The sequence below is a fragment of the Rhea americana genome, unplaced genomic scaffold, assembly GCF_003343005.1.
Source record: "Rhea americana isolate MKP2758 unplaced genomic scaffold, rheAme1 scaffold_35, whole genome shotgun sequence".
Classification (NCBI taxonomy): Eukaryota; Metazoa; Chordata; class Aves; order Rheiformes; family Rheidae; genus Rhea; species Rhea americana.
Window position 1 is genome coordinate 5159866 of NW_028186479.1, and position 18212 is coordinate 5178077.

Consider the following 18212-nt stretch of genomic DNA (forward strand, 5'->3'; position numbering starts at 1 on the left):
AGCGCAGGGCACATGAAGAGATTTAGTAGGACAGATACAATCAGAACCAGCCTCCTCCTGCTGCTGCTGCGGGAAGGGGAAATCCCACAGCTCTAGCAAAGCAGCAGCAGCCAGTTCAAACATGACCACACACAGTAAGAAAACAGCTTTCTGCCGTGTAGGTTTTCTCTTCGTCTCCTTTGTGCATGCACTATGCCTCACGAACTGCACTACAGAGGCACTGATTTGTGTGCGTGAGCTAGTGAAATATTATGTTATCTATATAGTCTGAAAGCAACAGCGTTTGCCTTTGGTCAAGACAACCTGGAAAATGGACTTTCAGTGAGCACATGCACCTTTTTCCCCCCACCATCCCTCAAAAAAAAAAGCCTGTGTAAGGCAGGAAGAGTTTAAAAGGAAAAATACCAATTCTGCTTTTCCTCAGAAGATAGCTGGCAATTTGCTGTCAGCATCAGAAGCCTTCTCTGCTTAAATCATTGTAGAGGAAGATCACATCCACCTGCAGGGTTATTGTAGTTTTTTTTTTTCGGTCCTCTGGTGTTGGGGTTTCCCCCCCCCCCTTTTTTTTTTTTGAGAGTTAATGACAGGAGCTCTTCAACAGACAGACTCTTGGAACAAAGGATGCCTCCAAAATATTAAGGCTAGGAAAGTAAAATATCTAATTAGATGAATTGAGACTGAAAATGGACCCAGATAAAATATTCAATTAGCCTGCAGCCTGACCCCACAGACTCCCAGTGGTGATTCAAAGAGACAAGCTGTCTTCGTCATTCTCACCAAACAGAAAGACTTTGGGGAAACTTCTCATCACAAGAAAGCAGAAGCTAAAAAGAAATCTTGGCTGGCAACAACACAGGTTACCAAGCAGTCTTAAGCAAGGAAGCATTCAATAGCATCAACATACACTTAAAGACAAGGGAGAAAGAAAAATACAACACTGAATTATTAGAACTCAATAGATTATAAAGCTAAATACATAGGCATATTGCTGYTTATATAAATAAGATTAATTCTCTTTTGGCTTGTGAATCATTTTGGAGTCAGAGCAAGAGGGCCCTAATGGCACCTGAASAACTATTAAGGATCACCTTCTAGAAATACTCCTTGGGAAAATGATTCAGTAGTAGCATTCCCATTTCTTATTAGGTCCAAAGGTGAGCGAGCCCTTGCACTAAAATATCATCCCCTCCAAGATGGGCAGTACATGGATCTGTGTACAATATCAAGTCCTCTGATGACCTGAGATATCTAGGCAGTAGGGGTTGATGAGCCGGAGCACCAACTTCAAGTCATGAACTGTAGGACTTAGGAGACACAGTGGCTTAGTTAAAAAGAATTTCATTAACTTTCTTTTCTGATGAATGTCTTGATCATTTCCAACAGAAACCCAATTCTTCCCCATCAGAACCAAGATTTGCATGGTTCCAAAGGTACTTCCAAAAAACCTAACACTTCATTAGAAACATTGTCCTAAACTTGCCCAGAGAAAACACAGATAGCATTTTCTACCATTAGCCCCATTSTATACCCAGAAGAAAACAAGCTTTGATCTGCAAATGAATCAGAAATTTCTTCACAATGAGAACAGCTAATTTCAAAGTAGCTGTTGAGTGAAAGSAGTTTCCAATCACCAAATTGTCCATAATCCAATACAAAACAACTCATCAGATCTCATCATCCAAATTCTTTGCCAGAGAAAAATCTTCATGAGGTGGTCTGCTCATTCCATTATCTCATTCCTTACCAATTCATTTTTACAGGACGTCTGTAGACCAAATCTGTATCTTAGGATGAAATCAGATAAAAAAAAGTAACTTGAAGTTACTCTATCATTGACCAAGTTAAAAATAAATACACTTTACAAAAAGCCAAACATCCAGTAACAGCCTTTTGTGAAACCTTGCAGGCATTTAAAGTAGATAGTTCCTGAACCACTGCTTGAAAACTTTGAAGCATCTAAGAAAAAAAGAGATTCAATGCCAAAACCTTTGAAAACTGTTGCTATAGCATGGTTCAACCATCCACATTAATCCATGCTACTTAATGGTATAGATGCACTTACTCTTCGAAAAACAGGGCATGATAGTTGCCTTTTCATACAGTCACAGATTAATTGAAAGACTAAAATCCCAAATAGTATAGACAAAATAAACAGAGATTTTCAAGGACCTCTTCCAATACAGAAGCCTTAAAATGAATATGGCAAGTCACAGGTCCAAAAAAGACAAGCAGTATTACATGATTCAAAAACTACTTAAGSTGAAGAACTGTTTGTCCCAGGACGTTGTGCAAGTTTATTTTTAAATACAAAAAAAAAAACAAAATTATGATCAAATTTATGGAGGAAAAAATACATCAACATTTGTTAATTACTACAACAGAAACTCTTGTTTAAAAAGTCCCTGGTCTGGCAGAACAAGCTGGAAAGACACTATTTTATTTCCCCTATTGCACACACTTCTTTGCTGTCACGAAATAGCAGAAGCAAGACAGTGGTTAGACAGGTCTACAGTCTGATTCTGCATGACTGATGTTTTTAGTTGTTGCTTCCGAAAATTAAAGTTTCAGTTCCATCCAAATGCTTCATCTATGACTGTCTTCATCTATATGAACTGAAAAGGATTTATTTAKTTAGTTATATATATTCTCATGCTTTTGAAGTTATTTTGGAACAGTTCATTAGAGTCATCGAACATGTCAACCCACAAACTCCCCAATTTTATGACTTACTGGCTCTCTCCCTTCCCTCTCTGCTGTGGGCTGTAACAGCCACAGATRGATAAAATGAGAGATACTTTTAGGTATCTATGGAAACAAGTAGAAGTCTACTTTAAGGTCTTCCCTTTAGAGCCTTCTGCATGCCAGAAAGGGACAGGGAATTTCCCCCACTCTCCAAAATGCAGTGGAGCAAAATAATGCAGTAGGTGCTTGAAATGGAAATCAGGAGCTGAGGCAAGTGAGGAGGCAGGAGGAGGAGGCTGGAGAAGGACAATGAAATTAATTCAGAAATAAAACAAAAGAGAGCAGGACTAACAGGAAAAAAACAGAACAAAACAAAAGGGAAGTGCAAGACTCTGTCCCGTCTGAGCTTGATTCCTAGATAGACAATTTAGTAGGGTCCACTGGTATTCTACAAATTGACTAGTTTAATGCATTTTTAGACTAACTGATCTCGACTGTCTTTTTATGGCAAAAGTTTGTGAGGATGTATAGGGTGAGTGGTCAAACCAAAACAACAAGCAAGCAACCTCCCCAGAAAACAAAAACAAAACAGAAGGGAAACCTGTTTTGACCAAAGAAAACCTTCTGCTTCAATTTTCTAATMAAATCAAGCCGATCTTTGAATCAAATGTCATACTGAATAGCAAGTCAATGTTTTTTGTTTGAAAAATTGAGGGGGGTTCCTACAGGCTTTTGTTAAAACTTACTGAATTTCATTGAATTTGTGACTTCAGTCAACATTTCAACAAATAAATCTATTTCAATAAACACATCTATTCATCCAAAAACTTTCAGCCACCTCTACTGACGTGAATTTTAAGCAACTACATGTTATCTTTGGGTGCTGTATTATTTATTTGCTGTGCACTTGCTTCAAATTCAATAAAAAGTTTTTTTGACAGGAAGAAAAGCCCACTCCAGCTGGCTGGACAAATACACAAGGCAGCAGACACTATCTGCTGCTGCAGRAAGTTGAAAGCATATAGGTAGGGGAAACACTTCGCCACTTCCCCTCCCCTCATTATTTCAAAAAGTGGTTACCATCTTCCAGAACTGCTCTTCTATTTTCATAGTTACAGACATTACATACCCTCTGGCTACACCAGGTTGTATCACACCTCCGGATCTCATGTCAATCTTGTATGACCACACAGCCCCGCAACCTACCAAACTTCCAAAGTAATAGGTATATTTGCCATACACAGATAACTTGTGAATAGGGCCAAGATATTTTCTCAGGAATAATGAATTAACAAKAATTTCAGTGCTAGCACATCTTCACTCAGGCTTTCAGTATTATGCACAATACACATTTGTTACACAAACATATTTGCACTGTAGGTGGGTAAAATAATCAGAGGGGATGAATTTATCATCACGTACCTTTGCCTGTTTCCACTACCATCTTCAGCCATCCACCATCCTGAAGCTTAGATCAGTAATTAAACTCCTTGAATGAAATCAAATCAGTATTGGAAAACTGCAACTAAGTGATTCTAATAAAACTAAAACAAAAACAAAACACATCTACAGCCACTGTAACTGTACTTGCCTAAAAATAAGTCCAAGAGAGCCAAAATTCAGTCTCAGTTCAGCAAATTATCTTTTAGGACCTAAGGGCAGCACAATCTGAAATTCTACTGTATCACACCCTGTCATCTCAGGCTGAAAATGCAAACTTCATGAGAGAGAAACAGTAGGCTGCTGACTTCCCTGTGAGACACAATATATCATTTTAATTCTAGATTGGTTGGGATAGCACTTCTGAAACAGTATTAATATACATATCCCTCATACACATCTCTGCGTATGTGTACATATACATACGCGTGTTTAGGTAAATGTCTACTCAGACAGACAGAAAGCAAGCACATCCGGGCCAGAAACGGGGACAACACCGGGACCTTTTTGGGTACTTGTCCACATCCTACAGGTTTTCTTAACAGCTTCACAACTGCAGCATAACATGGCCATCACCAAAAGACCATTCCTTTCCAAATAAGACAGAAAAGGAACCATATTTACAAGGAAAAAAAATATAAATAAAAACTAATATAGACCATTTCCAGTCTCTGGAAACTGTTTTTATGCTACTCTACAACAGCACAAATATCTTTATTCTGTATTTATATATGTGCACAGTATAATTTACACAAAAACAAACATACACACACAGTTCTGCAGAACTGAAGGAAAAAAAAAATCTTTTTTCCCCCAGAGATAGCATTCTATGTTTTAATCAAAACATTCACTGGCAGAAATATACGTAGATCCCGCTTACTGGTGGATGGTCTGCATCTGCACAGTCAATCCATCACTTGCATTGTACATGCAATCAGTTGGAGACATTAGCAATTCCATCAGCCTAGGCCCACCAACCTCAYCTGCTTCTGGCATATTAGGGACTGTGCAGTTGTTCTTCAGCACCTCCAACACATTTCACCAGCACCTGTTTGCAAAGCTATACAGACCACAACCTGTATTCAAGGCACCTTCAACTCACCTGCTCCCTGTTTAAAAATCATGGACACAACCACGATACATTGTCAATATGCATGTTTAAGTAACACTAGATATTTCTAAACTTGCTACAATCTTTGTGGAGACATTCAGTCCACAAGGACTTTCAAGTACGTAGAAATTCAAAACAAACCTATAGAGTCATTAAATCCACAGATGCAAAGCTCTGAAGTGGGAGGGCAGGGAAGGGAGAGAAAAGACTTGTCTGGGAAAGTTTGAGATGATGTTGCACTACACTTCCATACTGAAAGAAAAAGTTCCATAATAAATCTTCGTGATGTTAAGGAGTGCTGGGGGACATAAAAATAACTGAAAAAAAAAATCTGGAGTTCCACTCCTCTTTGTGTTATCATTCAGTGATGTCTGTCAAATACGCTCACTTCACCAATAGCTAGATTTTTTTTTCCTTCTTTAATTACTAGTCTGTCTGCAACCTCAGGTCTCGCTAGATCAATTATTGTCATCAGCAGAAGATTCTTCTAGCCAAATTATGTCTTCAGCTATACCTGAGTGACTCTGCTCAATTTAACTCAGCAATTGGAACTTAATTAAAAATTCTGTTGAGAATGTTGAGAATGTGTGGGCCAGAATAGGAAACGGCTCATCATGTCAGAGCTGTACTAGCTCTGCAGCACTGATAGGAACATGAACTAATAAAAACTTTTTGTTCATACTAAAATGAATACCCTGGACTTTCATTAGACACTGCAAGCAACCAATATGAGATGAGAATCAGATCAGTGAGTCAATCTGCTTTGCAAGATTATTCAGACAACCAGTTTCCAAATTAAAAACCACACCAAATAAAGGGCATCTCAGTTACAAAAACATTTAAATTAAATCTACTTACCCTACCTATAACAGGTCATATAAAAACTCTGAAATGAACTCAGAGTTATTCAGAGAATTGAAATGGCTCAAAAGTTTTGGGACTGTCCATTATAAACACAAAGATTTTTCTCATTATGACCTTTAACCTGCTGCTTGGTTAATTTCTATTATTTGAGTGATTTTACACAGAGAGAGTAGCTAAATACTCCCTTTTACATGGCTAACTATAATTACTTTTCTTTGGTAACTAGTATACTACATTAAATTTCAGTACGTGAAGACCTTGATTTTGCAGCACTAGGACAATCATGAGAAACTTACTTGTATTTATAGAGTGGTTTTCTGCCAGAGGCCCATCTAGTGGTTTCACGTAGTTAACTAAGAAAGTCAAGACTACTGCCAGAAAACTTGGCGTGTTGGTACTGATCCTTCACTGGCAAAAGTCCAGAGGTCCCCAAGTCAAAACCATTCATTTGGAACAAAATTCCTAAAGTCTGACAGACTTGTCTGAAAATGCTAAATTAAACGATGCATCGATTTACAATTTTGTTTTCTGCATATGCTTACAGCTAGTTTCTTTGGTAACTAGCATAATGTTATTTCGAATGCTGAAGCTGTTAAGAGTGAGGGATGAATACTTACTCAAATTAAGAGAAGATTTGGATTTGACATGTTCCTAATTTTTCGTGTTTACTTTTCACAAAARCCTCATAGATTTGAGCTTGATTAGCAGAGACATTCAAATTTAACTTCTGGCTAAAATAACTACTAATATTTTATTTAAAATATAACATTAAGTTCTAACATTCCTCATTTACAGCTTGCATGTCTCTGGGACATCTTGTTTCCATTTTTCAATCAAATGATTTCTAAGATTAACAAAAATAATGTGAGATAGGATTATAATTAAACATACAGTCCATGACACAAGGTAAATTGATTAGGTAAAGACATTAGTGTAGGTTACTAATGTCAACTGTGAATCCAGCTGCAATATTCAAAATTTGCAAATCAAACTACCMTTCACTGTCACTGAACTCCTTGCCAACTAATAATATTTTTTTTCTTCCACAGCATTTTTCTCCTTTAGATTGGAAAGCATTTTAACAGTCACTATTATTATCTCTGCTATTACATAGCTTTTATGAAACACGAGTGCCTAAAGGAAAAGAGCTTTATATCGCTGTATTCTCTTATCATCGTCATTTTTAATCTAGACTCCAAAGAGGAGAAGTTCAAAATATCATTAAGAGTCTGGTTCCAAGTACGTTAGAATTAATTGGAAAATCTCCTTCCAATTTTACCAGACTTCACCACAAGCTTCAAATCACTTTTCCCCTTTATTGCACTTGCTGTTTGAACTTTACCTGAGCTTCACTATACAATCCCTAAAGCATCAGAAGAATCATTTTTATTTTATTCGACACTCACCTCAAACCACTGGCCATGGGACTGCATTTTAAGGATGACGCAAGGATCTGGCTTTGAGAGGGCATCCCTGTCTGATATGCCTTTGCACGCAACTCGCAGCTCCACTTTAGTCAGGCATGGGCTGTTAAAAATCCCCAGGGTATTGGCTGCCGATTCATAGATGTTGCTCATTTTCTTCATTCCTTCTTCTGTAAGGAGAGAAAGGGCCCATTAAGAACAATGTACACACAATACAATCCTTCCCTCCATCTCGAGGCCAAYAGTGTTCTGTGAGCCAGTGGGATCTGTAACTGCGAAGAAGATCGAGAGTAAAGGGGAAAAAAGGTATATATACACATCAAAGAAACACCTATGGAAGAAAGAAATACATCATCATCTTTCATATTTAGAAATAAGTCAACTTCAGGATGAAACTTTCTACCATACCCCACAACTTAGAATGAACTGTGACTTCAATTTACAGGTGGCTCTAAAAGCAGGAACAGACATTTCCCCTGGCCAAAGGGTAGACAGTAATTCTGAACTTCTCCTGATAAACCTCATTATTGGAGTAACGTGTTAATTAAATCGGTTCAGAAGTCCTACAAGCTGCTTTTATTTCTCCATACTCCAACTAAAAAGCACATTTCATCTTACCCAAGCTTTTTGCATAAATCCAGGAGGAGAAGGCCCTTTTCATACCAAACTTAAGTTCTAAAATACATTTCACTATTTCCACACTCGCTACAGAACATTACCTCCCCCATCTTTGAGCAAGTAGTTGAGATTGATGGTCTAGGCAGGAGGGCAGAAGAGTTATGCTGGCAAATCTTGTCGTTATGCATTGCCTGCTCTTTCGGGTCATGAATCACAGTTACTTACATGAACGCACGCAGCTGGAGTAGTGCAAACCTCTGGCCCCTGCACTTCATCATAAACACCACGACCGCACACCTTGCAACTCAAGCCTTTGCTCTCAACGGAAAAGCAACGAAGCACATTTTTAACAGTGCTTATCAAAATCATTATATGATCATATCTAAAACAATAAGGAATACTGGAACACTAACTGGCCCACTCATTCTAACCTTCATAACCCGACCCCTGAAAATCCCTACCTCAGTAGGAGGCAGACTACCTTTATTCTCTCCTTCCCTCAAAAGGAAGAGCTGCAAAAAAAGTAATTTGACACTTTAAGAGGTTAACAGATTATTAACTGGTTTTCTGCAGCCTGTTTAAATTCTTCTCATTTTCTCTTGTACAACATCCAGTTCTCAGAGGTTAATGGTTTTTAAGAACTGTTTTGATAAAAGTTAACTTCTAGCAACTTGGAAATCAAATAGAAATAGTCCTTCCCTGACTCTGAGATTTTTTTTTTTTAAGTACCTTGAAAATAGTGTCCCTTTTAATTATAAATGCAAAACTAGAAAGATATTTCTAAGTTCAAAGTAGGAAGAAGTGGCAATACCATGTGGAACTCTAAGAAATACAGATAAGCTTTAGGAACATAAGCTTCAATGATGAAGCAGATCTGCCTTCCTTGCAGATGACAGCACATTACCCATTTAAAACAATCCTTCAAATGGTACTCTCAGTACTCTCCATGACTTCTTTTTCCTTCTCCTTTCTCTCCAATCTCTGCTGTGAGAGATCTCAGACTGTTTGGTTCTCTCTGTTTCTATATTAAATGGGTGTGATCAAGATCTATGGGCACGCAGCTTCAAAGTAAAACAGGCTTCCCAGGAAAATGAGACACCACCAGAGTACCCCACAGCCTAAAATCTTGACAGCCTCCTTCAGCCCTTCCTATTATCTGTAAATTCTACTACCTAGATTATATTTCCTTGTATTTACCTCTAGGAAAGAAACGTAACCAGGAGAAAAACAAACAAACAAACAAAAAAAAAGAAGAAAGGAGAAAATACAAAGCAAAATACAAATTGTAATTAAGTAATATTACAGAACCCAAAGAGTGCATTCAACTTCTATGCAGAAATAATCCAGTCTAAGTTAGTTAAGATGCTTGATATTGCAATGTCTTTTACCTGGCGGGGAACACCTTGCGCAGGGCCATTCATTTCAGTGCAGGCAAGATCATGGTCTTTGTTTGAAACCAAGGGCAAGCAGAGAAGAGCTGGTGTCTGCCCAAACCCAAAGTGCTCTGGCAAGATCGTAACTGAGCAGCAATGCTCTGCAGCCAAGAGGGGTCTGACATCTGCTGCATCAACTAACCATCACAACCAAATGTCCAGAAAAAGTGCTACCAAAAGTGACAACTCAAAAAACAATGTTTAGGAGACTGGTATTCTTTTTTGTTGCCCTTCTCTTCCTGCYGCCAAGGAAAATCATTAACACGACAGTAGGTTTGACAGAGTTGCTGAAGGCTACTATTTAGCTAAAAATTACCCAGGAAATTACGTATATTTTGCTAGCATTCATCACAAGTCTGTTTTTGTTTCATTTATTTCTAATATATCCATGACATATGATGTTACCTAAGTTTCCATCTATTCCATCGATTACAAAAAGAGCATCAGAAGCCAGTGGGACAGGGGAAAGGGGATGGATTGTTGCCTAATTATTCATCATCCTATAATCTTATTTTCTTCAAAAAGCTGCTCAACAACCTCATCCCACACATTAATAAGACATTTTTACATGTTGCCCTTTCCAAATTGAAATTCATTTGAAAATTAGGTTAATTCTGTCTCATGCACATCTTATATCATTAATGAAATGTCATCCTTTGTGCAGAAATACGTTGGTGATTTAATTAAACCRGATGATTTCAACACTAAAGAGAAGAGAGGGAAAAAACAGCAGAATGAGAGGGAGAGATGTATTTTTCTTCCTCCCACAATAATTATATATTGGGTTTTTTTGGAATGGCGGGCAAGTATAAAATTGTATTTCTTTTTATCACTACAGTACGTACTTCAGCTTTTACAAGTTCTAAATATATCAACAGAAAAGATCAAGCCATTCTTTTGTCCTATTATACTCTTAATATAATCACAAGTTTGGGCTGTTGTACTGATGTCATGCTACCAGGAAGCTAGAGATCTAAAAAATAGATTTTGAGCCTATGAAAAGATGCTTTAAAAAACTATTATTTTTACATAAACTTAGACAAAGATTGCATACGAAGATTTTTGTCAATTACCCAGCTACACTACTGAAGGAGGAATAAATTACAGTATTCATTTTTCCTTGCTACAAACTCTTACCTTTTCACTTCATTAGTGCCTCATTATCCTTTCAATGTCCACACAGCTTTTCTGTTTACTAATTAAGAATTATATCTCTGAGGGAGAAGGGATGGAGTAGATAGGAAAGCAAATGAACTAAATGATAGGTCATATACTATTGAAATTTCTAGTTCACTGCTGCATACATTCTTTCATTTCTTCTTGAAAACAGGAAAACAGTGTCTTTATCTGTATATGCTACCCACACTCCACTCCCACACAAACTCATTAGCCAATATTAGACTGCAAAGAACAAGGAGGTAAGATTGGGCCTTATGTTTTCACCTTTCAATAGTGAAACAAGAAGGAAGAAGGCAGTATCACTTTAAAAAAGTTTCACTGTCTTAAAGTATATATGCTGAAATACAAGCACGTACTATGCTAACAAAAAATGTGAGAAAGACCTTGATAGCACCATGTACTCTATGGAATATGAATAAAAGGGAGGATTTTGAAGACAGTTCCAGTTTCCGAGAAATGTTCCATATCTTGGAGATTCAGAGCTCATTTAGTAGAAACTGTGTTCTTTTGACTTTTTTTTTTTTTTTTTTAAGATACTTGGGGAAAAGCTGTTGCAGGTGGCAATAAATCTGGGGATGAATAACTGCATGCACTGGCATAGGCTGGGGACCAGCAACCGAGAAGCAGCTTTGCAGAAAAAGTCCTGAGAGTCCTGGTGGACAGCAAGTTGACATCAGCCAACAAAATGTCCGTTGTGGCAAAGGCAGCCACTGGTGTCCTGGACTGCACTGGGCTGAGTGCTGGCAGCTGGATCACCAAGGGAGGTGATCCTTATTCCCTGCTCTGTGCTGGTGATGCCACATCAAGAGTGCTCAGTCCATGCTAGGCTCCCCAGTACAAGAGAGACATGGAGCTACTGCAGCAAGTCCACTCAGGGCCAGGGCCACTAAGCTGATTAAGGGCTTGGAGCATCTTTGATATGAGGAGAGGCTGAGAGCGCTGAGATTGTCTATCTTAGAAAACAGAAGGCTCAGGAGAACTTTCACCATTATTTAAAGAGTGATCAAACACCAGAGCAGGAGAATCAAACTGTTAACCTTTTAGGAACTCCCCCTGTCGTRCTTTCTACAGGTAAGTACTAATCTGTGGCTTCAGCCTTTTGACTCTGAAACTATACAGGGCAGGAAAAAAAAAAAAAGATAAGAAAATCATGGTGCCACGTGTTTCTGGCAACTAGTAGAGCTATAGAAGCTCTTATCCTTAGGTATTTCATTATAAGCAGTAGCCTAAACTTCTGACCTGACTAAATAACTGGATTACACTGAAAACCAGTATAACACATTCGCCAACTACCTCTTTCTCCTCTCACAGGGASTGAATGCTTAAGAAAGTAAACTCTTGCAATGCCTGTAAGATAAGGATCTCTGATCCGAAATACAAGCAGTAGGTGCTTCTACTTTGAGATCTACAAGTCTTGAGTTCAGGCCACACAAGTGATCCCATCCACCTTGTTACAAAACTGTAGCTCACATCAGTGTTTGGAGAACCTCACCACAAAATTCTAAGCAGCCTCCTTGGGCTCACCATGAAATAAATTAACATTATCTGAAGCCAGATTCCAAATTTCCCCCTGCCTGCTCTATCATTTTGCTCTCCTACACACASATACAACCTAAGAAAGTGTATCTGCAAGCTTCCCCTGTAGCCTCTTGTGAAGTCTCAGGGAAGCATGCCCACTCATCCTTGCCTTCAGTTCAGATAATAAATGGGTAAGGAATGGGAAAGATACTGCAATCAAAGACAGTAACTAGTGCATCCTGCATTCAAAAGTAGGGCTTGTTACTTAGAAACCTGTATTCCAGATCAAAGTACAAGCAGATGGATTGTGAGGTTGGAGGTTTCCTGTCACCATATGTTGAGGGCTGTGTCTGAATCATTTGTTTTACTGGCATCTTGGCAGTGAAATGAAAGAATTAAAAGGAGCCTACAGCATCTGTATGCTTCTGCACTAGTAAACACCAAGACTCTACTTGAATAGCTAAATGACATTTACAGTCTATGCAGCACTGGGAAATATTAATCGTAAGGTTGTATGAGATAAGACCTGTGAATAAAACCTTCCAAATCAGGGCAACACCAAAAAGCATTGCATGTTGTAGCACTAACTGCTCCCTACTTAAAAATTACATGCAAGAGGGGTTTAGCCTTCAGAATACAGGAGCAGCTGAACTCTCTTAGAGTCTTTGAACTTACAGTTTGTGGATCTTCAAGGGTTTATGGTCCTGTAAAATTAAATATGGAAAACAAGTCTGCTGTCAGTAGACTAAAATTCATCAACGAGGACTGCAAACTTCTGCTGGAAAACATTTAGTGCTCCATAGATCAAAAGAGACTGGAACCCACTTTTCTATGCTATTAAGAACTGCAATTCTTGTAACGCTAGAAATACAATTTTCTCTAGCTTTCTTCTAGAGTCTCAATTTGTGTTAGAACTAGCAAAATTAAAAATAGTCACATTCATTTTTTTCAGGTGCAATCAATAACTTCAATTGGTAAGGAGGATCTGTATGAATAAAATTCAATTTCTAAATGCACATACTAAACTTTCTTATACGATCTTATCTGAGATCCACCAAAATCAGTGGGAAAATAACCCACTGATTTCACTAACATGGTTTTGTTTAGTGGTTTCCAACCCCAAAGGATCACATCTTTTCCTTACGTATTTTATCATTTAGCAACACAGTAATGAAAAATAATCACCAGGAACCGAGGGTTCCAACACATCAGAACTCTCTCTTGGGACATGACGTTCACTAAACATACCCATTGGCTTCAACACATGTTTCTCAGGACTCAGATATTTTCTGTGCTTCTATCATATATCCCATTATGAAAAAAACTAAAAGTTACACAAAATACAGTAACAAGATTTATTAAAAAAAAAAAAGAGAGAGAGAGAGAATGAGACTGTGAGATGTTCAGGTAGATAGGTTTAAAAACGTTCCCCTGTTTAGTTACCTGTTCAACTCTAGCAGAATACAGGCCAACTACCCTTTTAGGGAATGACTGTTAGTTGAGATCAACAGCCATTTTTCTTTAAGAAGCTTTGTGTGATTGGGAATCCCCCGGCCCACTGAATCAGTCTCTCAGCTGACTCATCAAGGTTTCCTTGGCTGTGGGAAGCAAAGGCCATTCCTTCCATCTCTGTGGTCAGAGAATAAGCTTTGTGCAAATGAGTAAAGGTGGGAAGACATGCTGCACCAGACTACAAGCTCATGAGGTTCTGATTCAGCATGTTGATTTAATTAATCTACCACGAGCTYACTCACGGATCTGCTAAAACACCTAACTGGCACAGGGCCTCAGATAGGCAAAGAAGAGCCCAGTGCGCCAGCACAGAAGGCAGACATCTTTATTGCAAATATATGCCCATGATCAGACTCACTGACTAAACAAAGAAATTAATGTTCATTGGCCTCCATTTCCTCCATAAAGCAAGTTTTTCACTGTAAGATTTTCTGAAGATCTCAAAAACGATATCCTGAGATTATTTTTTTTTTAATATCTACCTCAAAAACATACATCACAAAATAATGATTACTTTGCCAATGGTCTGTCTTCACAATTTCTTAAAYTGCTTTAAGGAGAATGGTTTTGCTCTACTATAGGTAAACTTCACTCTTCTATTCAGCATGCGTTAGGAATCAGACTCTGGAAAAATCTGGTATTTGTACTAAAAGCTTAAGTGCAAGAGGAGAACGTTGGATAGTAAGTCAAGAAGGTTATGTCAAGGACATTAAAGTCAGAATACATTGGGGTATTTTAGTTTCTTTTGYACAAGTATTTTAAGGTCTTTTCCCATTATTGGCTTAAATATCAGCAAATACTTAAGCTGTTCAACAATTCAGCTTTCTTTCTAGTCTGGATAGGAATTAAACCTTTAAGGAGCTGAGGGGTATGATCAGTCACAAGCAATCATGCTAATATCTATATTTTTAAGCACTCCCTGCCACAGGTTACTTTATAGTCCTCTACAGTTTATTAACGCTARGTTGACTTAAACTGCCTTCACAAAAGTCAGAAGGAAGCTCTGAGGGTCACCTGGTGCAGTCTCTTGTTCAAAACAGGGCCAACTTGAACATCAGATCAGGTCATTCAGGGCATTCAGTTGAGTTTTGAGCATTTTCAGGGATGGAGATCTCTCAACACCTCTGGACCCCGCTACATTGTTTGACCACCCTTACTGTGAATCCTGTGAAGGAAGGATTTTCCGTATGTCTGATCAAAATTCCTGTGCTGCAACTGTGACCATGCCCTCTTGGCCTTTCCCTGTGCACTTTTGGAAAATGTTTCACCCAACTTACTTGTTTTGCTAACGATCAGTATCTTAAAAACATAACTCAAGTACTTGTCTTTGACTAACCCACAGACTCTCGATTATCAGTCATATCTAATCACTGCATGACACTCTCCTCCTAAAAATAATAAAAATGAATGTCAGCATCAACTGCCATACAAATTGCTACAGAAATGTAAGCGATGACAGCCAGTAAAGATGAAATGCCAGCTGTCAAAATTAATTTGAATATAAATTAGTATGTAAAGAAAAGTCCACAGGTTAGCTAGCCCCTTCCAGAGAATAGTTCATGCAATGAAAAATACGATTTTTAATCCTTCCCTTTGATTCTCTGGCTCATACAACAATTAATGAGGGTTATTTAAAGTTACACCTACGTAAATTTGAAAGACTTCATTCACAAAGTAAGCACTAATAATAAATTCAGAAAGGAAAGGAGATCTGGAGAATCTCCAGCAGTGTTATTTTGAACAACGAGACAGATCACATGGTGTAAGTAATTTGGYTGAACAGAAGAGAAGAAGGTTCAGAACAAAGTGCCAGCAGTGTAAATGGAAATAGAGACGTACTGACAGTTCAAAAGGACTCATTACTACAGAACTAGTTGGATCAGTTACAAGGGGACACAGAAAAGTCACCGGCGAGAAATTGAGACATCAGTATATGACAGAATAACATACAGAAGTGTGTCTCAGCTATACAACTTCATTTCAGTTAAAGGAGAAAAAAAAAATAACCCACAGTTACTGAATCGCTGGGTGATGTTTGAAATTCTGGATGTTGCGAGTAGTCCCGCTGAAGTCAACACGTTTGCATGGTTCGCAAAGCTTCTTTCAGAGGCAGCAGCTAAAATAAATATTTTCTGTTATTGTAAGCGTATATCTAAGATCCTCCCTTGTTCCTTTAGCATATAGTTAATGTCATCAGTCACCTCTTACTCCTTAAAGTTCCCACTGTCTTCCTCCTCACATTGTGGTAATGTGCTGGAGAACATTACCTGTCTCTGAAGACAGGAGACTGCGCAGATAGAGAAGATAAAAATAACTTCCTGGGAGGATGAACACAGCCAAAAGAGTCCTACACTGCTGCAAAGTACTATTAATGCTTCTGAGTGGACAGGTAGTACAGATTTTTTAATATAATTAATCACAGGCTGCCTTATTTACACTCACTGGATTTGTATCATTCACAGACTGTCCACAAGGCTAGTTTATAGAAAGCTTCTGAGTAAGGTGGCTATTTTGTAGCATTTATAAAATGACATCTTTTAGGATACTGTCGTTTCTTAATATGATAATAGAGTATATTTTAATCAGGAACAGTATAGAAGCCAGAGACAAAACAGACTGCCTTATCCATATACTGACACCCTATAACAGCTAGCCCCAGTGTCACCCCTCAACCTCAGCCTTGTTTCCTTAAATATGCCTCTCTAAAACCTTCACTTGAAACTCAGTTCTGCCAAACAAAACCATTAAATAGTTCCAGTATTCCCTCTTCCAAATGATGAGGCTAGCATAATTTAAGAAAACATAAAACAAAGTGAATTCTTTTCTAATTTCACTTCTGTTTTCAAAGCCATTAGATTTGTTATTCTAGACCCTTTTCTCACAACCATAAACGTTAAAAATGTATTTAAAGAGTGAGGAAAGAAATACCAAAGTTCCTATACCAACATGTTTCCAAGAGCTGAGGATTTATGAGCAGTACTAAACAACAAGAAACTCCAGTAAAATTTAGGTTGTCAAATAAGTAAATGATATGCATCCTGGCTTGGCTAATGGGTCTCAGGAGCCTGCTGTACTGTTATTTAGATGACTTCCACAGAGGTAGTTGTAAGTACAGTGACAAGATATCGCTATATGCAAAAGCTTATGACCACTGGTCCCAGTAAAAAGACCCTACCGAGGAGTTTGTCTCAGAATGACTGCACTGTTTCACACACACACACACACGAAAAAAAAAAAAAGTTATATGGAAATACAGGGTCTAAGTTGCAAACACAGCTTCACATACCACACCTGAAGCTAAGTGATACATAAGCCCTGTAAGTCACTAAAATGTAATTGAATCTCTGATCAACAACTTAACACTGTCCTAGCATGTGACATATATTTGACTGCTTGTCACTAAAAGCCATTAAGATGTTCTTAAACTTTTCCTATTTCAGTTTGCTGTTTGCGCTGTGCAGTTATCAAATAAAATACTGGAATATAAGAATTTATCCACTATAGGGATATGTATTTTCTACTTTTTAAAATCATAGTTATTGAAGGGAAAATAAAACAAAACAGTGTTTGTCTTAAGAAAAATTCTGAAGCCTACAGTTCAGTTACTTATCTGAGAATCTTAAATAATTAAAGCTTAATCACGCTCTTCTGTTCCACCATACTTTMCAAGACAAATAAAGCAGGAACAAATTCAAATCATCCCAGAACTGAGGTGTAGCAGTCACAATTTGCTATCAAACCCTCCCAGCTGAGAACCTTCAGAATGTATTTGGGTCAAAGTAATTGTTTTAAAAGACTAACCACTTCTGAACAACAAGAAAGATTGAGAGTTCAATACTCTACTGTGTTAATCTTCACATCATCATCTACACACACATAAAATGCCTTTGAAATAATAATACCCTACTATCCACTTTGAAAAGGCACACCGACTACCAACTACAGGGAAATGAAAAAGTGATTTGTGTTCCTCAGTTATACTCAATTACACTTAAGTATGTATATAAACACATATAATGCTTGGAAGAGTTTATCCATTTACCAACGTAACATATTGCAAACTGCTCATTTTACTCAACAGATGGCTATAACGGCTTTTCCTGCAGCATAAAAAMGATCCTAAAAGAGAAGCTGGTTTCTGTTTCTAATTCAAAAATAGGAACATCAAGAATGAAAGGAAGAAATTCCAAATTATCCTTCAGTTTCTGCACTYGCAATGCCAACAGTAAGTAGAGTTACTGAAAGTTGGCTCAAGACCTCTTAGCAGAGCAAGCAAAACAATTTCGTTGACTACTGAAGAATGTTCCTGGGACCAAGCTCAGCCTAAAACTGTGCCAGCACCTTAAAGTCAAGGCTGCTCTGARCTGTCAGGTAGGAGAGGAGCCAGGAAAAAGGTGACCGATACTGCTGTGAAGAGTCCCTCCCTCTGTC

The 18212-nt window shown here is 38.0% G+C and overlaps 1 protein-coding gene across 1 annotated transcript in view; it reads right to left on the minus strand.

Annotated features, from left to right (window-relative positions):
- CPNE4 (copine 4) overlaps positions 1–7689 on the minus strand; it is a 182354-nt gene extending 174665 nt beyond the window's left edge. Inside the window, exon 1 of the mRNA XM_085311856.1 lies at positions 7504–7689. Coding sequence (XP_085167982.1) covers positions 7504–7683 — 180 coding nt within the window. The 5' untranslated portion in view covers positions 7684–7689. The remainder of the gene's footprint in view (positions 1–7503) is intronic.
- Between the last annotated feature and the right edge of the window lie 10523 nt (positions 7690–18212).